The sequence below is a fragment of the Opisthocomus hoazin genome, chromosome 4, assembly GCF_030867145.1.
Source record: "Opisthocomus hoazin isolate bOpiHoa1 chromosome 4, bOpiHoa1.hap1, whole genome shotgun sequence".
NCBI classification, from domain to species: domain Eukaryota; kingdom Metazoa; phylum Chordata; class Aves; order Opisthocomiformes; family Opisthocomidae; genus Opisthocomus; species Opisthocomus hoazin.
This window is the reverse complement of record NC_134417.1, coordinates 66,114,194-66,137,289: the sequence shown is the minus strand read 5'-3', so window position 1 is coordinate 66,137,289 and position 23,096 is coordinate 66,114,194. Positions and strand designations below refer to the sequence as shown.

At 41.7% G+C, this 23,096-nt stretch overlaps 1 protein-coding gene across 1 annotated transcript in view; it reads left to right on the top strand.

The window, feature by feature from the left end:
* The first annotated feature begins 3,692 nt into the window (after positions 1 to 3,692).
* The window catches only part of SDHAF3 (succinate dehydrogenase complex assembly factor 3), a 40,910-nt gene continuing 21,506 nt past the window's right edge, over positions 3,693 to 23,096 (top strand). The window contains exon 1 of the mRNA XM_075419302.1: positions 3,693 to 3,906. Within this exon, the coding sequence (XP_075275417.1) occupies positions 3,745 to 3,906 (162 nt within the window). The 5' untranslated portion in view covers positions 3,693 to 3,744. The remainder of the gene's footprint in view (positions 3,907 to 23,096) is intronic.

Sequence of the window (23,096 nt, the reverse complement as noted above, 5' to 3'; positions counted from 1 at the left end):
CATTACATCACATTTTGATGCTCTTTAATCATTCTACCCTAAATTTTTCTTTTTGGATCGTTTCATTAAGTGGAATTCTTTTAGAATATTTCAGTTGAGTAGTAGATGTTTTTGAAAATGAGATTAGAGAAAACCCTTGTAGGTTCTTCATGATCCTTCTCTCTTTCCTTCCCAGCCACTTACCTGAGAAGTGCTGGAGCCTCTGTGCTTTGAAATTTGGCACTGGACTAGAGAAAGGAGAGTTGCAGAGGGGAAGGCTGGGGAGATGGTGAGCAGGGGGGTCCACATATGAGCCTGGCACTCCCCTGGTGTGAAGCTGCCTACGTTTGCCTCACTGCAAAGCTCTGCTCACACACGTTCAGGCAGAAACTTGATAGAGTTTGGCAGCTAAATTCTCTGAAGATTTCCAGCACTCTTGGCATCTTTCAAGTCTGCAGGAGGCAAGCAGATCTTCCTCAGGAATTGCTTCTTTTGACTGTCAAAAAAATGTGTTTTGGATGATACAGATCATATGCTTCAGATGAAAGAACAAGAAATCCTGCAATGAATGAGCAGTTCAAGCATAAGCTGAACCAAAGCAGAACTTCCTTTTAACGTCCAAAAGCTATCAACATGCCAAACATGCAATTGACTGAAGTCCAGAACATCTGGATCTCTCTCCCTTCCAAAATTGTCATGTACTTTATTTATTTCGTAAGAAATACTTTCCATTACTTGGTTTCATCCTACAATGAGATGCATACAAGAGTACCTGAAGCCATCCTGATGAGTTACACGAAACACCATTTATTATGGCATCTTTTTTCCTCACTGAAATAGGGCTTTTGAAGGAAAACCATGTCTGTCCCGCTCTCACTGCTGTGTCCTGCTGACCAGCCTGGGGCACACCAAGCACAGCCTGTGTGAAGAACTCCGGTTTCACCTGGGCCAGACATGGGCAGGCAGCTGTCTCTGCACCTAACAGCAAACACGGCCGGTATCTTCATCAACCTGTGTATTCCCAAGCCCCGGGGAAAGAGCTGGCCCATTTTTTAACAGTATCCGTGTACAATAGTTTGCATGTCCAACTTTTTGGTGGGGTTTGAAGCAGACCGTCACATGCTAGGACTGATCTTGCTCCTGTTGAAATGAGAACAAAGGTCTCCTCCACTTCAACAGAGGCAGAATCATCCTGCAGATCTCCAACTATCAGTAGCTTTTTCTCAGTCGTTTATGAAACCATTCATTCTGCAGTTGTTTCCCACAAAGAAGGGATAATTCTACGTCTTTTTACTTTATGAGGCACACTGGAAGATGCCGCAGAATATTTAGCAGGCAATTTGTGCCATCATAACAGATCTTTGGCTTGGCTTCTGAATCAGAAAATTCTGCCTTGGTCTGGAATAGTATGCAAAAAGGAACTGTCTTGCATCTATCTGAATATTTAGAAAGTTTATTAAAAACTTCACAGTTCTGAAGTAAGAGATGCCATTTTGTTGTAATCTACACAATGCAAAAATAGGAAACATGGGGCAGGACTATATGGTCTCTTTTTTATAGCAGGAAATTAGACTGAACTTTAACATTTACATACAGTTTAGAGAAGAAGATTGCAGATTATCCTGGGTTTTTTAACAGATGACAATACAATTTAACTTTATCAGGACTACCAAGTGTTCTGGAAAGGAATATCATGTCACTGCATTCTATATTTAATCATTTATTTTGATTCACAAAAAGAACTACTCTCAGGATGCTCTTGATAATTTTAAAAATTACAGCAATTATAACAGCTCAATAAATACTTCAGCTTCATCTTCTTTAGTCAACACATTACTGATAAAAATAACCAAAACCATGGAAATGTTCCTCCTGTCTTCCTACATTTGGAGTTAGGACTGTAGCAAACAACATGGCCACTCTGGCGGATTCACAGGGTCAAAACCCGCCTTCTGCTTTTTACTGATTTGCTGCTAGCTCAGAAGGATGGCTAAGCAACCAGAGCACTTTGCATCTATGCTTTACCACAGATTTCTTGTGTATACTTGGGAAAGGACTGAAATGCTACTCACGAAGTCCTAGCCATGTAAATAAAGATTTAGCGTATTGGCTAAGCCACTCTGCTCAGCTTTGTGCCGCCCTGTGGCAGAGCTGATACTGCCTCCCCAAATCCAAAGGCACTACAGAGTACGGCACAGAGGTACTCTGGCATCTTTGTAGGATCTGCTCCGATTTCAGCATAACTAAGACCGAGCCAGGGCTCAAAAGCCCAGCTGGATACAGAAGAATCATTTATGGAGTATCTAAATCACGTATACCCCAGTATATTCTATTGACTGTCGAAAAGAAGTAGGGATAAATTGCCTTTGCTTGCCCAGAAGGGGTGGGATGAATCCCTTTCCTGAGGCGCATTTCTTTGGTGCAAGCTAAGCAGCGCTCCCAGGCCATGGGGCCCTGGGGGATGGCGGCAGGGATCCCCCAGTGAAAGCCTCAAAGAAATGACTGCAGAAAACACAGTTCGAAAATATAGCAAAACCAATCAATTTCAAGATCAGGCCTCCCTTGGCAGGGCCCCTATGCCCGTCCCGAGAGCATCACAGGCAGGGAGAGAACTGGAGACCGTCAGTGAGAAAAAGTGAAACTGTAACAGTTTCTTTTCATTTCAGTAACTTTTGTGTTACCGGGAGCTTCAGTCTTCCCTCACTGAAGTGCTTGAGGGAATAAATAAACATCAAGAGATGGTAGTGGGTCAAACAGTCCCTACTTTGCTCTTTTCTCTGTTACTCATGTATAATTGACTTGGGCTTTTGACGAGGCAGTAAATTTTTATGACATTTCTGAGTATCCTGGGAAATGTTAACACACCTTGGGCCTACAAAAATGTTTCCTTCTTGTTTTGAAGAGTCAACGATTCAGATGGCTGGAAGGAGGTTCGCAAGCATCTGTGACGAGGCAGGACTTTTGCCGCCGCCACCACTGTCCTATTTTCAGACTTTTTGCTTTTTTCAAAACACCCATGGCCATTAACATTTGAAGATTTTTCCGCGTGAGTGGGCTGGATGCGACGCCAAACAGCTGCAGAAACTTCACAGCGAGCTGGGGAGCGGGAGCTCGAGGAGCTGCAGGCGGGATGTAGCCGAGAGCGGGAGCTGGGTGCCGGCAACGCGGCGGCACAAATCCCAGCAGCCCCACGGAGGCAGCAAGAGTTCTTACTGCTGCTCCCCGTGCCTCTCACCTGCGCTTAGAAACGCAGATAAACCAGGTTCGTTATGAAGCTTGGGTTTGGTGGACTAATTAATTTGCGCCAAATTCTACCCCGGCGTAAAGCGCCTGGTTTCTTCTGGTGGTGGAAACAGAGCTAAGAATTAGCCTTTTTTAAATTTGTGTTGTGACCCCCGCCATCCGCAGACCCCTTCTTGACACAGCGCAAATTGCTCGTTCGTCCTCCAGCTGTTTTACACGCCGCGATGGCAGCTGCGCTTCTTGGTGGCGTTTCAAACGCTGCACAGGCGAACGGGCGGGCTTTCCGGGCCAGGCCGGCTCCCAGCTCGCTCGGCGCCCTTCTCCGACGCGTGAAGCCGAGCGGGAGCTTCGCGACGCGCGGATGTTCCGCAGCCGCCGAGGTGGGCGAGCGGCCCGCTCCTCCCGCCGCCACAACAGCCCCCGGCCCGGCCCGGCCCGACCCGACCCGGCCCGGGGCTCGGCCCCTCGCCCCGCCCCGCCGCGGCCGCCCCAGGGCTCCGCCGGGCCCGCTCCACCGCCGCCATGCCGGGTGGTGCGCGGGGCCTGTACCGGCGCATCCTGGCGCTGCACCGGGCGCTGCCGGCCGCGCTGCGGGCGCTGGGGGACCGCTACGTGAAGGAGGAGTTCAGGAAGCACAAGGCCGCCGGGCCCGCCGAGGCCCAGCGCTTCCTGCGGGAATGGGAGGCAAGTGCCCGCCGCCCCGCGGGGTCTGACGGGGGGGCGGGGGGCCGCGGGCCCCTCCGGTGGCTGCGGGGCCCTACGGCCCGGCCTTCGCTGCGGGGCCCTGCGGCCCGGCCGGGAGCGGCGGGGCCCGCGCAGGGGAGGCCCAGGCGCCCGACCGGGGAGGGGAGCGGCCTCTCGCCAGCCGCCCTTCGGCCGGCGGCCGGGCCCTCCCCGGGCGGCTCTGGCAGTCCGGCCGCGGCGGCAGCGGGCCGGGCTCGGCGGCGCCCGAGCAGCTCCTCGGTGGGCGGTGAACACTGGGCTGTGGGTCGGGGAGCCGTGCCCCGGCACGCCGCCCCGAGGGGCGAGCCCCTGACCGGGCTGCCTGGAGCCCCGCTGCCCTGGGCGGGTTGGCCTCCGTCGCTCTGGTGTCCGCGCCTCGCCTGGCTGTCGTCGCAGGCGTGCACGCGCAAGTGTGTGTAACGGAGTGGGTAACCAATTAGCTGCGTAATTAGCTATATGTACATTTATAAGAACACACACACCAAGCTATCTGTATAATTTATAATAATACATTATGTAAAAGTGCTTTTATATTTATATCTATGTACATAGCTAGCTGTATAATTATAACTAGCTGAATACACAGGTGTAAGTAGCTTCCCTGTGAGCTTGCACTCCGTTTTGAGTGGTGCTTCTGCAGAGTGCTTCCCGCCGAGCCGAGCCTCAGGTGAGCAGGGCTCCTCTGCCTGTCCCGCCACAGCTCTCCCCCTCACCTGGGCGGCTGGCTGCGCCGTCCTCGGGAAAGCGGATGGCTGGCGGGCGATGGCGGTGTGACGAGCATCCCAGGCAGCAGCGGCGGGAGGCTCTTGAGGTGCTTTCCCCTGTGCCTGATGCCAGCAGATGCTAGCACAGTAAGAGAACCCCCAAGAAGCCGCATGACAGGCAAATGCTGGAGGCGCTTCACAGAGGAAAACCCTTCAGTTAGGCCGTGAAGACAAGTGCAAGAGGCAGATCTACAGATGAGCTTCCCGTTAATTTTCACGCCCGTTGAACTACTGGTTTGGTAGTATTTTTGAATCTCAAAACAATTTTCCTTTCTGTGGAAATAAATTGTATTCTGCTCCATGCTAGAAGCTGGCTAGCACAGGTAGTGTCCGTTGCCTCCTGGTTTGCCAGCAGAAGTGTAACAAGGGGAGGTCTGACCCATCCCTCCTACCTGCTGTACCTGAAATCGTGGGAGAAAAGCAGCTCGGTTACCCTTCCTCCGGGGCATCGGGAACCAGCAGGGAGAACGCTGCCTGGTATTCTCTTCAGTGGAAAGGAATAAGTGTATTTTAATTGCCTCTTGCCAACTGATAGATCCTGAAATCAGAGAAATTTGTATCTACCTCTCAAATGCCTGATGCTATTGTAATTCGCAATTGCCGTTTACTTGATATTGCCAAAATGTTTCTGCATCGCTGCTTCCAATTTTAACGAGCTAAAAAGACAAAGATTACTATTTTCGGTGATAAAATCTTCCTTAAGATAGTTTTAGAAAAGGAAGAAAATGTTTACATTGAAATATCTTAAGCCATTTCTGTGAAGTAAACAAATAGTGAAAATGTTTCTCAGTTTTACAATGCTTTAAAAGTAGATTGTAGGGAAAACTGAGGAAAAAAATCAGACTACAAGGAACAGAAGTCGAATTTTGAAACCTGACATTTAGTGCTGTTAGTGATGATATATTCAGGGAAAGGAAACTAATTTAATAACTGTTTTGAGTGTGTGCCTATAAAGAACTTTGCAAATATGTCTGTCTTCTAACAAGATGCTGGGAGATGTTAGCGCACGGTTAATGTGGCTCTTCTCATCTTTAGTTTTTGTTTTGTTCTGGGATTTTGTTCTTCCCCAAATAATAATCTGTTTCAAGGGTGGAATTTAAATCAAGACTTCACATTTATGGCCTGTGAGACTCAGCGTCTTACAATATGCTGTGGTTCCCAGAATCGCAGAATCACAGAATGGTAGGGGTTGGAAGGGACCTCTATGGGTCACCTAGTCCAACCCTCCTGCTGAAGCAGGGTCACCTACAGCAGGCTGTAGAGGACCTTGTCCAGGCGGGTCTTGAATATCTCCAGAGAAGGAGACTCCACAGCCTCCCTGGGCAGCCTGTTCCAGTGCTCCATCACCCTGAGAATGAAGAAGTTCTTCCTCATGTTCAGACGGAACTTCCTGTGCCTCAGTTTGTGCCCATTGCCCCTTGTCCTGTCACTGGGCACCACTGAAAAGAGCTTGGCCCCATCCTCCTGACACCCACCCTTAAGATATTTATAAGCATTGATTAGGTCCCCTCTCAGCCTTCTCTTCTCCAGGCTGAACAAGCCCAGCTCCCTCATCCTCTCCTCGTAGGAGAGATGCTCCAGTCCCCTCACCATCCTTGTAGCCCTCCGCTGGACTCTCTCCAGTAGCTCTTCATCTTTCTTGAAGTGGGGAGCCCAGAACTGGACAGAGTACTCCAGACGAGTACTTCCCAGCCCCCTGAAGTCTTGAACTTGGATTCGGTAACAGAGAAAGATGCTCTAATTCACGTTGGAGTCCTCTCTGCACCCTTTCTGGGCAGCAGGACACTCTTTTAATCAGAAATAGGCTGGAGGCTCTAGAGCGGTTCTTGCAGAACACACTAGCGTACCTGCGAAGCGCCCGGCTCTTGAAGGGCTTATGAATTGTGCAGCTCGCAAAGCTGTGATATGCTACTTCACATACATGAACCATAACTGTACTTCTTGCCTCCATATCTATTTTTATTAAAAAAAACCCCAAACAAACCAAACACCCCCCCCCAACATATTGCTGCAACATTAATATAAAATGATGCTAATATTCCCTGTTAAGTTTTAGCCGTTTTTTGGGGGGAAAAATGCAAAGTTACAGCCTGTTAACAGTATTTCGGCATGTTGCACATGTCAAGCGCTTTTCTTCCCAATGTGCTTGTTGATTAAGGTATGCGTATACCTCACTGTATGTACTTTAATGTTGTCAGGATTCAGCTTCCATCTGGAAAAGTTCTTTCCTCATGCCTGCTATTGCATTCAGGGTGTCTGGTACAGAGTGGCATGATGTCTCATATTACAGAAAAATAGTATTCATAATTTTGTATTAAAATAGTATATAATAATGTCTATTCACCAGAGGGTAAAGATTATGGATATGATGATTGCATCAATGTTTCTTGACTTTGAATGAGGACTTCAGTATGAAATGTAATCTTCATAAGCCACCCACCCCATATGCTTTTGAATGAAAATTTCCAAGGATGACTTGTTTTAACATGAAACTACTTGACTTTTGTTAAAACTCTTCAGGCTTTTTTTGTATAGTCAGATCTTCTGTGTGTGCTTGAATATACTAGTTCATAGTCTGTGTTTGTGGTATGCATTCTTGTCCTCCAATTTGATTTATATTTGCTAATTGTTTAGTTAACAGGCCTGGCGTTCTAGTCACATTATGGTTGCACCAAATTTTTTTTTTTTTTTTACCCTTGGTATTTAAATCATGCTGATTCGAGGGAACTGGACACATTGAGTGTTTATCAGAGAAAGCAAGCTGAGCAAGTTCCTTTTATTTGTTGTGAAACATGGTGAAAAACCTGTAGGATTTTATTATTAAAAGCTTTAAAAAGACCTGTTAAAGGAATCTTAATTTTACAGGGCATTCAAGCAACCACAGCTTCTAATATTGCCGTAGTTCTTTAATATTAGGTTCTATTCCATGGCTTTTGGGAAGAACCCAAATATCGGTGCAGGACCTGAGTGCTCAGCCTAATTCTTGAACAGGGGTGCAGGCATTCTGAGTATCCTTACAGTCCACAAGAGCACAGGTGGAACATTGAAGGAAGATCTCTAAGATTAACTTTAAAAAGAAATGGGGGAAAAAAGAGATAATAAGACTCCCAAATGATATTGTCTTAGTGTGTGAATGATTCGTGTTGTTTTCGTGTAAGGGAGATGAGAAGGGATGCCCTTGTTTGCCGTGGATGGTTTTAGTGTTAGAACCCAACTGCGTAGGTGGCTAATGTCATTTTATGGGAAACCTGAACTGACCTGTTTGTATTTAAAAAATACGAAAAGTATCCTTTGAATATTCTTGGAAGAGTTGTGAAGTGAGTAACACTGATAGAAATAGTCTGCAAGTAGTTACACATTTATATAAAAGTAGAACAACGTAAATTTTGTTTTTCCTATCATTGGTGTTAGATTGATGGTTTGCATCTTGAAACCCACTGGAAAGTATTGAAGGAGAATACAAAGAAAGAAAGCTTTGTTGTTCAGGAATTATGGTCGTTCAGGTAGATTTAAATTAAGTATATAAATTATTAATATATGTTCCTTTATATTTTCTAAATATTTAATATTTTAATTAAAATAATTGGTACTTATTTACTGGAGGTGGCTGATATAATTAGATTGATAGTGATTATTACCTTGGAATGCTATTGAATTAATGTTGACAGATATGATAAGTGAATTAGTTCAACAGTCTTCTAAATCATACGGTAACTGATGAGAATGCTTACTTAAGAACAGGTGATATTAAGATGATATTGATTACTTCATTCCAGGTTACAAATGATATAATGTAGAATATTCAGCTAAGTCATTTCAGTAATCATTTGTTTTACATCATTTAAGTCTTCTTTTAATTTTGAAAATGACTTTCGTACTTAGCTTGTTTAAAAAGCCTGACCCTGTAGATGGGAAGGTCTGGGCTATCTTTAGATGAGCAGAATAATTCTGCAGAATTACGTGACATTTTCTCACATCTAGTATATTGAATAAATTGCCTTTGAAATGCTTTGGCTGCTCTTGACTCTGAAAGCCATTTTATAAGCTTTCAGATGAACTGAGACTGATGTGGGAGCTGACATCTGCTGTTGTGTACTCGGAAGAAAGGTGGTAATTTTTCATTCCTGCTAGCAAATCTAGGCAATCTTATTGGTAAAATTAAGGCGGAACTGTGTGTCTCTGTCTGGGGACCTGGTCACACAGCCTCTGAAGAACGGCTAGTTTTTTGAATCAGTATGGTATCAGATATGATACAAGTAATTGTCATTCACCAAATTTGTTTTCAGTTGCCCCTGTCGCCTGTAGTATTTAGTTTGCTGGGATGACTGGGAGGTGGTCTCATGACACAGTGGTCCTGCCACATCTCTTTCTGCTGGTGACTGAGTACACTTCCAGAATTTTTTGCTTCCTAATTCTTCAGGATAATATGATATTCCCTCCCCCTTCTTCATTTGGTTTTAAGCTTCTGGCACTCAGAAGTACATTGAGGTGTGGAAAGAAGACTTTGAAGAGCAACAAAGTTGGATGGGTGGAAGGGGAAGCTGTGGCCGCTACTGGAGTCAGACTGGGAGGGGAACGGGATGTGTGGGTTGCCCTTTGTACTGTCTTTCAGCAAATATATAGGTTGCATAAGTCTAAAACTGCTACTAACTTTCTGCATTCTGTTCTCGATTTCAGTGAAGTACATTACATAAACGATCTTTTCTTTGCCTGACAAAGAAATAAATTTTTTTGGAAGTGAAATATGACTTCAAGGTTTCTGCCATTTTATGACTTTAATAAAAGTTGTGAAATAGGATTTATGAGTAGTATTTCATTGTAAGATTACCAGATACATTGGAATTTGCTTTTAGTGATTTTTATGGCTATCTGGATGAAAACCTTCTTATTAAGAGTAAATTCCTACTGAGACTTATGTATTTAGCCCCCACTTAGGGTGTTCACTGGGTATTAATTTGTAAGAACTAAATTGGAGACAATTTCCTCTATTTTCCTTGATATTTCTCAAAAGACAGGAAAGAATTTCTCACTTTTCTGAGAGCCACAGAGATGTGGCTGATAAATTGAGGAACATGTGGGATTTGGGTATGACCAGCCTCAGGAGACCAGCCTGCTGCTCCGACCTGGTGTTCCTGGTGGCCGGCTTTGCTCTAAGGCTGGGAGTCTACCTGTGGAAGCTGTCCATTTTGCTTTTGTGCACCCATGATTTGGTGAGTTTCCTGAACCAGAGTTCATGTGCAATTGTCCCTGCGACCAAAAAATAAAGGCAAAGGTTGACTGCATGGATCGCTATAGCAAAGTTTCATAGTAATAACATCCTTTTCATATTATGGCATCACTTCCGTCCTTTCAGTGCTCCTTCAGATTTGGGTTTAGAAGCAGGAGCTGGTGTCTGCTCCTCTTCCATGGAGAATCCAGGCGGTCTGGGAGCTTTCTTATGTGGAGAGACTTGGGGGAACCAGGTAGATACCTGCTGGCTTGTGCGTGGTGCACACCCGTTATGGGAAGGGGCATACGGGACTTCTCATCTGGAGAGCAGCACCATTCTCTTTCAGATTCATCTGCCCGCTGCTAAGGCTGGTGATTTCTTGGTTTTGTTTTTTTGGGTTTTTTTTGGGGGGGTTTGTTTTTGGGTTTGGGTTTTTTTTTTCTGTGTACATATTGGTGTGGGATAGCATTTGATTAACTTATTTTGTTTAACTTTGTTATTTGTAAATACACTGCATTTTTTTTCCTATTTCAAAAATGTTGTGGTCTGGGGTTGATGGAAAATAAGACTTAAAAGCAAAGGTGAGATTTTGTTTTAGGCATTGACTGTATTTTCCAAATTCAAATTTTCATAAGCTGTGGCATCAGTACTCTCAATGCTTCTATTGTGTTACTATGCCAATTATCTCTATATTATCATATTTGTGATTGCATGTAGCTAATCAGATGGCCGTCCTGATAACTCTGCCCGTCTGCTAGATGAAGTTTTTATTTACAGCTGTTTTGACACAGTGGGAAATAATACCTGAGTCATTGGGGTCACATCAGACAGTAGTGTCAGCCACTGGTGTGTGCCAGTCACCTCAGGGTATGATACATCGCACGGTAAATTCCCCTAAGTGGTGTAACTTTGTGTAAATACGTGGTGTGCAAATAGGTTTATAAATTTCAGGTGATTTGATCATTGCATGTATTCTAAAGTATATAACATGCCTTTGATATTTAAAGTGTAGCATTAATTAAATCCCAACTAAAATTTGTTGGCAGAGTACAGCAATTTTTCTTAGTTATAATTTACATTGAGAAGTTTAAATTGCTGTGGAAGTGGCGTAAATCTCTAATATGTGTAACAGTTTGTTGCTTGCATTGAGCAGTGCTGGCTTGGGAAATGAGCAGGGCGTATTTATGTTAATGCTCTCAGATCTGGAGGCACTATAGAAGTGTTGTGTGTGCCTGCTGGTGGATACTTTCTTAATGAGTACAGGTTTGTGACAGCCAGCGTGCGGTTAGATCTCTAAATAAAAAAACCAGGAACGGTCAGACACAGCAGAAGCAGAACCAGCGATGGAGCATTTACAGAATTGTCAGTTTAAAAGGTAATTCAGGTTTCCATCTAGTGGTGGTATCAAATTCTGTCCAAGCCGTATGAGACGCAGCATATGCATAACTATGCTAGCTGATATACAGTAGTGTTTGTGTCTATGTTTGAAACTTCGGAAATCAAAAACCTTTATTGTGTATAAATTATGTACGTAATAGCATATAATTCTCAGGGCCTCCACATTTTTTTTAAGTTAGAGCTGTAATGAGCAGGAGTATGTTGCTTTGGTGGTGTGCATTCAGATGCCTGAGTACTCTTTGAATCTAAGTTTATCTTATTTGCTGCAAATTAGCCGGATTCTGCTTTTTTAGTATTCCTTGACGGCCATTTCAGAAGTTTAACTTCGTACAGGTTACAGAATGAAAACTGAAGTCTTATAAAGTTGTCTTTAAGTTGTATGTGTGCAAGTATGAGTCTTGTTTCCTCTTAGACTTAAAAAAGAAAATAGGAGGAGATGGGTATTTTGATTGCTTTGGCCCCGTCTGGATGTTCCAGCACTGTCTATTTTTATTATTTTTAAGTATTTTACAGTAGAATTTAGAGAACCTTACTAGATAGGTTTTAGGATTAAGGTCGTATTGAGGTAACTAAAAATCCACAGATCTTTTGAACTTTGTTGTATTTTAAGACAACGTAGTGGGTCAAACCGACAAACGGAGTATGAATTGGAATTGCAAATTTGTAAGGATTTCTGCTTGTTAGTATTTTAGTGACACCTCCTTTCTAGCATTTGTTTGGTACTTGTGTGAATATTGTCAGCTTGTAGTGTTTTGTAAGCATGGTAGGTTTCACTGTGTTTTCAGTGCATTTCCACTATCATCACTGCCAACTTTCCACAAGTGCTGTCAAGTACCATATTTTGTAATTACTGCAATAATATTATGAGTGCTGTAATTGCGCATACTGTATAGATGTGCTTTTCTGTCCTGTGTAGACACAAAATTGATATTTTCTGCGAGTTAAAATGGAATCTGAAACACATCTGAATAATTGCTTCAGAATTGTTGGGTTTTTTTCCTTCATTCAGCATAATGTGAAGTGTCCGCACAAGTAGTGTTATACAAATTGGAGGATTTTTAAAGCCCCAGATGCGTGTATCGCATCTGAATATAGAGCTATGCTTAGGACACGCTGATGTGTTTGGGCCCATTAAGGGATGAAGGCTTTTTCATACAGTTCACTAATATTGAAGTCAGTTAATCCAATATGTTTTCTGCAAGAAGCTGAACCTCAGATTTTGACTTCATAATCTTGTATTTAGTAACATCTTTATCAATCTTCATGTTGTTTTAGCTGTCATTCATAATGCCAAGAGCTTCGGCTGTTTTAACGCTGAAGCTGACTGTACCTACAACCGTACATCTAATTGGTACCCTGCTGCTTAGGCAGCTCGCTCTTGGGAATACACTGAGCAGAAAATTTCTACTGAAATATTTTTATTTCTGTGTCTCAAAGCTGCTAATTTCAAACTGCATTTATTTGAAGGATATGATTTGGAAAACATACTTAATCGTAGTGTCTGATAAAAATGTTTGAATTTATAGGTTTTTAAAGGTCATTTCCAGAAGTAATGTTAATGAGATATTTCTAATGAAATGTTCATTGTCCTAAAAGTCAGTTAGAAGTGATACTAGAAGTAGATTCACTGAGTGTTGTTTTTTGGGCTTAGTGGTATGTGGGGAGCTGGAGTCCTGTTAATAGCTTATTTTTGTCGTTTCAGGGATATTTGTGAGACACAGAGCTGACTGAGGCAACAGAGAGCATGATGTGTTTTCCCCCCACTATAGTAACTAGCTAAATCTGTAGAATACCTTCTAAATTGGTCTTGCACCCGTCTTTCAAGACCGGTTAGCAACTGATCCTTAAAATGTGGATGCATATTCCCTTGCTCTATAGGAATTCCTGAGTGATGTAAAATTGATACACTAGTGTTATGCTATTTTTATACTATTTTTTTTGTTCTTACTGAACTGTTCTATTCCATATTTTAGAGGAAATGAACAGATCAATAGATCACTGCAATATTCTTTTTGTTTTTCTTCTCCTTTTTTTTTTCTTTTTTTTTTTTTTCAGAAGTTGAACCAGAAGAAGCCTAGGGGAAGGCTTGAACTTAAGTCTCCATCAGCATTGCTTTTTTGGAGATGTCGTGACTCAAGGCATTGGATTGTGTTGGTAGTATTGATATCTGCATAGAATGAACAAGAGCAATTGGTTTATTTTCTGTGGACCACCACATAGCTCATTATCAGTTTATTGGTTTTTACAATTGCGTAGCGGAAGCACGTGGTCTTTGTAATTGAATGGAGTTTGTATGCTGTTTGATGTATATGCAATTTGTATTGAGGGAAGAATTCATATTACATTAGGAATCTTTGAAACTTTGTCATCTTCTAACTGAAGTCTGTAAAGCCCTCACGTGTAATCCGATAGCTGTTTTTTTAACTTGATAAATGAGAAGTGTCTTTCATAAGATTGCAGTTTTTGAAGTGTCCACATGATGGCAGCAAATGCTTAAACTGAGAAAGCTTGTTCCTGTACGAGAAACAAGTCAGATATTGGATTTTCTATTATAAATTAGAATTTTCACAGGTTCAATTCTTGCTAAATTATTTATTAAAATACATATTGAAATTTGTTAATATACTGCTGCAGATTTTGAGAAGGCTTTTTAATTCAAAAACTTTTCTGTGGTTTCCACCTGCTTTAGCCATAATGTTTTCATAATGTGCTTTCTGGTTTTGATTTGCATTGGGGTAGTTTGCTACCCCAGTAGCGAAATGCAGCAGCTACCCCAGTAGTTTGCAGTGATTAGCTTGGCTACCCTTTGATATGCTAGCAGGGAAAAGGGCACCTACAACACTCCATAATCCCTCAAAGTGTTGCCCTGACACTTCTGGTTCCCCAATGGTGCTGAAATTTGCTTTTCTGAAGCCCATTTTCTCTATTGGAGAAATGTATCTGATGTCTCTGCAAGAGTTCTTGTATATTTGTCTGTAACGCTTCCTTTTTTAGAGTGCTGGTCTCTCATTTTGTGATGATTTTTACTCAAACTGCTTTTCACAGTTGGATTTGTAGATGAGTCAAACCTGCGATGGAGAACCAACCTAAGATAAACACCCTGCACTAGCCTCCACGATATTTAAAAATTAAAAAAAAAAATCCTAATCACATTCTAGGAACTTTATAGACTGCCAACGTGTGACTCTACGTTTTTCAACAGATATTGGCATGGTAAAAGTCCCTTTTTTCCTGCAGTTGGAAAATTCTTGGAGTTCTTCAAAGTCTTTTTCTCATAGTCTTGTAATTAAATGATCCAACATGATAGGTTTGCTTTGTTTGTTCTTCTTCAGACTTATCTCTGGCACATTTATTCTTCTTCCTGTACTCCTCAATAGATGTATGTTTTTGACATACCATATAGTATTTTGTTCTTTAGTTTTCCCCATTGCAGTCTTTCTTTCCCAGTTCTCATCTTGTAATCTAGATCAGTAATGTAAATTTTCCAGCAAACATTCTTGGCCCAATGAAATACCTGTAGTACCTGCATCAGTGGTTGTGCCTGGGCTACGCCTTGGACTCTGCACTGAGACATGCACAGCAGCTCTCTGGTTTCCACCCATAGGCTTCTAACGTTGTGGGGCTGGAAAGGAGTTGGGAAGTGCTGTGACCACGTCCTCAGTGGAATGATGAGGACACCAGCACTGAGTCTTTCTGTGAGCATGGCTTGTGTTTACCAACAGCAGCCTCCTTTAATTTCTACAAGTCTGACGATTCTATGAGTATTGGTGTTTCAAATCAACATTGGATAATGGTGGTTGAATAACCAGCTGGTTCTTTAGCTGCAGATCTGATGTCAGATGTCATGTATTATGATGTACCCGACGAAAAAGCACAGCTTTGCTTGCTACCGTGGTGTCAGGAAGAGAGATAATTATCACAGTAGCTTTCTGCTCTGGTTTAATCCGGGTAACCTGGCAGCTGAGAAGAGGCATTACAAAATACTGATCAGCCACGGTAGCCCCCACTAGAATAGGCCTGGAGGAGAGTGAGTCTTGGTGTGTAGACACAAAAGTCTCTTTTTTAATACTAGTGTTTTATTTTATTTATTTTGTGGTTTTTTTTTTCATAAGGTATCTATTGAGTTTTAAAGTGATTGTTTTTGGAAACATATAGTAATAGCCCAATATGCATATTTTTTTCACCAAAAGAAAAAAATTTATTGTTAAGAATGCCACAGTTTAAATGTTGTTGCAAAGTACATTGGTATTGCATGGTGCTGTTAAGAGTAGGAAGTTTTCTTTAAAAATGAGAATATAGTATGAAAACATATTTATTCCTGCTTTCACTCCTAGACATGGCTGAAACATGTAAACTGAATTTCTTTTTCATTTTTCTGTCCCTTCTGAAACAAATATGGCATATGTCAGTCATCCACCATAATATTTTAGACCAAAAAGCCATAGTCTGCCACAGTTACAGGACCTATGGCTTAGAAGGATAGCACCTCATGAAGAGTGTAGGTCAGCTTTAGCATGTGGGACAAGCAGGTTGCTCTAAAATTAAGAATGTTCTGGTTCACGTTGAAATGGCTTGTTCTGTGTATGCACTTCATTTACAGTAGTTTAAATTTGATTTAATGCTTAGACTTAAAGTGTAGAGCAAATCAGGACATTCAGTTGTTTTCTGGACCTCTTGAATTTTTAAATTCAGTTGATTGTTGACAATGAAACATGCTAGCGAGCCTTTTAACATCCGTTACAGTGACTCATTGCAAAAATTTACCTAAGAGATCCATGATGTGAAGAGTTTTAATCAAATAACAAACATATTATGTCCTTAGTGGTTTACAAAGATGAGATCCTGTATAGTTGTGGTTTTTTTCACTAGTTCTGCTGCTGATTGACTAGTGAAAAGAATTTTCATAGGCAGCACTAGCAGTGTCGTTCTGGTTTGTGGGCAATTCAGTACCATCACTAGTACTGAAAGGAGTTACATTTTTAAGAAAAACATGATCCTCCTATCCGTCGAGAAGCAAGTGAAAGTTGCTTTGTGAATAATGTGAACTCTGATTTTCCTTTTTTTTCTTTCTTTTTTTTTTTTTCAATTTTATTGATGAATCTGATTTTTGAGGGGTGCCTGTCTGCCAGCAGATGCCACTCCTCAGCAGCACACTTAGTTTCCCAAACTTGATCAGATAGAGGAAAATAGTCGTGGTAGGCCTTTGCCTTTAGAAACATTGATGGCAGTTTGCCTGGGATTGTCTTTGTTTTCCTTGATAAGAACAACCTATGCTATAAATAATTAAATATTTATATTTTACAGTGGAGTTGTTTAAAATTTTGTTTTCTGCTGATGCATTAAACCCCAGGGCTGGAAAAATGGCATTACATAGAGTGAGATGCCTTTGTTCTTGAAAGCTTTGTATAGAGCAGTATTTTAGTTGAATAGAGAATGTCCCAGAAATCTTTTAGAACTCAGGAAGCTTATCGACCTGTTGGAGCGGGTCCAGAGGAGGTCACAAAAATGATCCGAGGGCTGGAACTCCTCTGCTATCAGAAAAGGCTGAGAGAGTTGGGGCTCTTCAGCTGGGAGAAGAAAAGACTCCGGGGAGACCTTATTGTGGTCTTTCAGTTCTTAGAGGGGGCTTGTAAGAAGGATGCGGACAATCTTTTTAGCAGGGCCTGTTGCAACAGGACAAGGGGTAACCATTTTACACTAAAAGAGGGTAGATTTAGACTAGATAAAAGAAAAAAAAATTTATGCTGGGTGTGGTGAAACACTGGAACAGATTGCCTAGAGGGGTGGTGGATGCCCCATCCCTGGAAACATTCAAGATCTGGTTGGATGGGGCTCTGAGCAACTTGGTCTAGTTGAAGGTGTCCCTGCTCATTGCAAAGGGGGTGCACCAGATGGCCTTTAAAGGTCCCTTCCAACCCATGCTATTCTGTGATACTGTGAAGTTTCATTATGGAGGGATTTTGGGTGGTGGAAAGGTGTCTGTATCGGGATTGCTGAAAAGATGTAATGAGGAGGATGACTTAGAAGCCCAAGTCTCAATGACTTGCAATAGAACAGGTCTTTATAAAACCTTCAGGCACGTTGAAATCCAGCTGGCCAAGTTGTAAGTGCATCTGCCAAGAAAGAACTAAGGAGCCATGCAGTGAAAATAGGCAAGGGAGTCCTGGGCAAGAATATTCTGTTGTTTGTCTTTTCTAAATTTTGGAAAGACATTTATCCTGTGACTAGATGTCCTCGGACATGAATAATGGCAAATTGCTATCTCCAGACTTTAAACAACTATCTTTTTGACAGCTGATTTTTTGGGTGTGGGCAAGGCCTGTCTTAGGCCCTGTAGACATCTGCAGTAGAAGACTGTTTTGATAATTGGTAAATATAGGTGGACCAGCAGATCCTGGACTGAGGTGGTGGATGCCATCTTTCCAGCCCCGACACCTTCCATCTGTGGCCAGTCTGCCGGTAATGGAAGGCTTCCCGGTATGGCTAACGAGTTATTGATTTTTTCCCACACATCCACCTATGTGTGTTGTTCTAAAGGGTTTAGTTTTATGTTCCTGGTGAGAGAAGATCTTTTAAAAACTTTTAACACTTTAAAAATAGCGTAGACTATAAAACTTTAAAAATAGCCTAGACTACTTTCTTATTGCTGATGGGAAACCTGTGAAGGATGGGGGATGCCGTCGGAATCCTTGAGAATTAACTGTGGAAAAAGCCTTCTGTGCAAGTATCACTGCATTCCTGCATGTTTCCTGGGAAAGGGGAAAGGGGTCCTTTAAATTGTAGTTTGGGTTTTACTAGAAAGGCAGCCTAAGAACCTGTAGGATCAGGGCAGACCATGTGTTAGTTTAGATACGGCCCTTGCCCATTTGCTGCTCTGCTGGTCCTTGCTTTTTGAAACAGTGATGGTTTCTGGTTTTCTGGAAGAGCCTTATTGCAAGGTGAAAATGTTTTAATTTGCTTTGTTTAACATTGAATGTCTGAGATGTTTCAGAGCTAGGGTGTTTTAATTATCATAAGTGTATGTTTTTCCAGTGATAAAGATTAATTTCTGTGGCCATTTATATTCAGTTTATTCTGAATGGAAAAGTATAAAGGAATGCTTAAAAATATTTTAGGCTGGTGGAGAATAATGAAACTATTAAAATGGAAAGACTAAGGTGGCAGGTCAGTGTTGACAACTACTGGGCTTTCTCCCAAAAGTGTATTGTCTGATGCCAGATAAACAGATGTTAAGCTGTTTTGTAAGAAATGGGAAAATAAGGACATGGTATTTCTGAACTGTTCTACGACTGATGTGTTCATCAAGCAGTAGAGGTTGGCTGTGTATCAAAACTCACATCCTGCAACAGGATTTAACTAATGGACTGGTCAAAGCAGGAATGCCACCATTAAGTTTTTAAAGTTGAAGGAACTTATTATCACAGAATGATTATTTTATGTGCGTCTAGCCTGAAAACCTGTTTGAGAATTTTTTTCTCAGCATTTGTTTAATAATTCCTTACCAATAACTTGTTTTCTTAAAGGATAATATGGAGTTGTTCAGAGTTCTGGACCTTGCTTTTATATTCGTCAGTTCTTCCTAGGAAATTTTACATTCTGCATCTTGTTTCATTTGCATAGTTTTCACAAAAAAGTTTTTCTGACTTCATCCGACATTACAAAAAACTTGCTTCTCTTCTTAGGGATGTTTTCTGTAGCATTGACTAGAATCAACTCTCTGGTGTTAACAGGGGTTTCACAAACTGAATTTTCTAGTTGTTAATTACTTCTGTCTCTTTAGGACTGTTTTTTTTTCTGTATACGTGTGTAACACGCTGTACACATGTGGTGTATTTGAGGGGCTTGGTGCCATGTACTTCTCTGAGTATTTAATGGTTATGACCTGCAGCAAAGTATGTTGAAATTACAAGATGATTTCAGTGGGTTCTTCTGAAGTTGCAGATGTGCCAGTCAGTCTTCTCAGTGGACAGTAGCAATGTTGTGCTGCCTCCTGTAGGCATGGGGCTGAGTCACGGCCACCCGATTGGTAGCATCGGTCACAAAAATTGGAAATTTTTCCCTTTTTTTCCTGAGTTCATGATGGTTCCATCACTGGGAACACTGAGAAGTCCTTTAGGCTGCAAGGCGGCCAGTTCAGTGGGGATGCCAGTAGAGGGGCACTGAGTGAAATTTGAAGGACCAAAATGGTGTGTAACAAGTTGTTGGCTGCCTGAGTTCCCAAAGGAAGCCGAGGTCCATCTGAAGAGCGTTTAGATTAGTAAGAAGGAAAACAATCTTGGAATTGCTGTACTTTTAGTACAAAGTATGTTGGACAAAATAATCGGCTTTCCAAGATGCTGCAGTTTGTAACACTGTTGGCTGAAACAGAGGCAAAAGTCTGTTAAATGCCTTATGGTTTTCTTGCTGTTTCATTTTGACTTTGCTAAACTGACATACATCAAACTTTGAAACTCTCTTATTGAAAGTATGTTTGATCTTTGCAGTGGCTGGCCTTTTTGAAGACAACCACTGGATACTTTTTGTGGCACGCTATGGCGAACAAACTTGAATTTTGTTGCTGTATTGTTGTGAATACTTGGAAGATATTTCTTCTGTTAATAAAATAAACACGGACAACAGAATATGAGGAATACTTAGTATAGTACTCATTTTCAATTCTATTTAATAAAAAAAATTGCGAATAGAAGACAAATTTGTATTTTGCTTAAGGAAATAATATTTTTAAAATTGTATTCAGTACAGCACAGTTTTAGACAGTAACTTTTATCTAAACTACTCATAAGTATTGCTTATGGATGAGACAGGAAACTAGGTAGACAAGGAAAGACAAGGAAAATAGAAAAAATAATACAGTGTTTTTTTTAAGTGGAATTAAGTAGAGGCATTGCTGTACAATAGTAAGGAGGAAAACAGCAGGATTAATGTGGCCACCAATCTCCATCTATTGCTTATCTTAACTAGGAAGTGTGGAGAGCTTGGTGTAGGTGAAGGTGATGTTCCTTTCAGCACTTTTACTGAAATATGAAGGTAAAGTCATTCATGTATCAGAGTATTTGGTTAAGAGAAGGCAGTCTGAATTTTGCAATTAAGGAACTTAGGCATTTACCTGTTTGCATTGAAGCAAACCTTTGCATGCATTCTGCTTGATGACATACTGCTAAATGCCGTCCCTTTCAGGCTATGTACTCTGCCACCCAGGGTCTTCACAGGCTGAGCGATAAGGTTTTGGAAAAAACTATCCCAATACAAAAACTGCACATCACAGAGGAGATTCTAAGCTGAAACCAAGCTGTGTGCAAAATAAGCATTTGGCTTGGGAATGCACCTCTTGCAGAGCGTGGTGGGACCTGGGAGTTTGACTGTTTGGTCCCAGCACAGAATGGGATGTGCCTGAGGCTGCTTTATGGGGGGCAGTGGATCAGCCCCCGTCCCAGCTGTTAAACTCCTGCCCTCCAGGGCAGGGTGGCCATGTCCAGACTGCCTGCTGGGAGTACTCCCTGGCAGGGAATTGTGTGGGAGAAGGCTAGTTACTGTTAGTCAAAACCCATGCCAGGGACCGTGGCACCAAGCTCCCAGGGTGGGTGAATGAGGTCTGGTACCTTCTCAAAGCCTTCCCTGGCACTGTTTTAAGTTGTTACTGCAGGCAGAGCTCTGGGTCCTCTGCTGTTAAGTGCAAGAGCTGTTTTTGTGCTGGATTCTCTTTCTCTCTTGTGTTACCAGATTCTCATCAATCGTTAGACTTAACTAACCTTCTCCAAATTAAGATTTGTCATCTCTGGAACCTGTGTGCAGATCTGAACTGTTTTAAGACACAACTGCTGAAATGTTAAATGTTATTCTGTTTCTGGTCTGGTAAAATAAGGGGAGACTCTCCAGACCTTTATGAAATAGCTTCTCAAAGCTGGGCACTATGTCTGTGCAGCAGCAATTATGAGTGTTCTGCTCTGAAGAGGTGGAAAACATATTCCTGGAAGGAAAAGAAAGCAAAAAACCAAACCCTTGCTGTCTTTCTGGCCAGAATGCATTGCCAGACATGTGTCTTGTTACTCTGCATCCTAGATCAGAAAAATGTTATTTGAATTCTCCTATTTCTTTAAAATTTCATTTCTGCTTCAATTCAATGAAAGCGTTCACTTATATTAACCCTTTCAGTGTCCTCTTGAGAAAAGACAGCTGTCATTTATACTTGCCCTTTGCACTGAGAAGCCGAGTCAGCCCACTTTCTCGTCATTCCCTTTTACTGACCCGCTTCTGAAATGTCGTGGGCCAAGATTAAGCTTTCGTAGGCCACAGTGGCTGAGACTGTGATATTGTGAAGTTTATTGTGGGTAGTGCCTGTAAGAGGGTGTTGTGTGAGTGAAGAGCAACCTGAAGAAGCCCAGTTAAACTTGCTTGGGTAATGGTGGTACAGGGGAACTCTCGAGTTCCCTGGAAAAACTAGCACTACTGTCATCTTACACGATAACCCAAGGGCAAGCAGACAGAAAATATGCTTTGTTTCTCTTTGGGTAATGCCAGTTTGTGGATTAGAGCATTTCTAATTTATGCTTTATTGTTGTTTTTGAGCCAAATTTAGTGAACTGGTATCTTTAAGATGTATTGCATGTAAATTTTTTTTATATTTTTTGGTTGCTGTTGCATAATGTGTATTTGGTTTCAAGTGGAAAGGAGGTTTTGTTCTGCTTTTCACTTGCATATTGTACAAATAAAGCTCCAATGACTGTTCGATTTAGTAAGGAAAATAATAAATGCAGTCTGTGTTTCTTTCCAAGAAATATCTGCCAATGAAGTTTTGTGTTTGTTATGAAAAAATAGGATGGAAACTAGCTCATGCATGCATTCAGCAAAAGCTCATATTCTTGATACAGCTTGAACAAATCAACTAAATACTGAATGGTGATAATGCTCTGTTACTAATCTCTTAAGGTTGTGAACTTGTCAGTCTTAAAGTGAAGTCTGTAGTCGGTTTAGTTGCTTTTATACATTTACCTTGGGGGGAGGTGGAAAGAGCCATTTGTTAGAGCACGATATATTCAGTATAGGAACATTTAAAAAAAATGAAGTCTGGTAACCTTACAACATAATGTCAGATTTTATCTGTAGCCTGAGATTTGTATTTTAAATATCTTTTACTTAGGCATAGTAATTGAAATATAACTTAGACTGATTTTGACTTTTTGATGAGTAGAGTAATAAAGCAGAGGTAGCCTGGAAGACCTTGGCTGGAAGGGACCTCTGAAGGTCCAGCCCCCTACTCAGAGCAGGGCCAGCTTAGATCAGGTTGGACAGGGCCTCGGCCGCAGATTCTTGTGGTTTTTGCCGTTTGATGTAGAGGATGTGGAGAAAAGATTTGGCTTGCAGTAGAGTTTTCAAATGTTAGCTGAGAAAACTCCCAAAGTTTCTGGTGTTCAAGCAAAGTTAATTACAGTGATAAGAGGCAGAAAGTCATGATTTAAATCAGCATTCACAACTAAATGGTATTGAAGTCCGAGTGCTGAGTACTCTGAAAATACGTGATCACTGACAGACATTGATATCCTTCGTGGTACCTCTGATCACTTGCTTTCAGTCCAAGAGTCGTGTGTCTTGAAGAACTGAAAATCATACTGTGTTGGGTTTTGCCTAATAAATGGTTTAGTTTATATATAAATCTAACTGTGTAGGTGTGATGTTGGCTGTGTGTTTACATTTCAACAGTAAGTTTAATATGCTTTAGTTTATCTGAGTTTTGTACTGAGACACAAGTCAGTCATATAAATTAGATCTGTGGCTGAAATGAG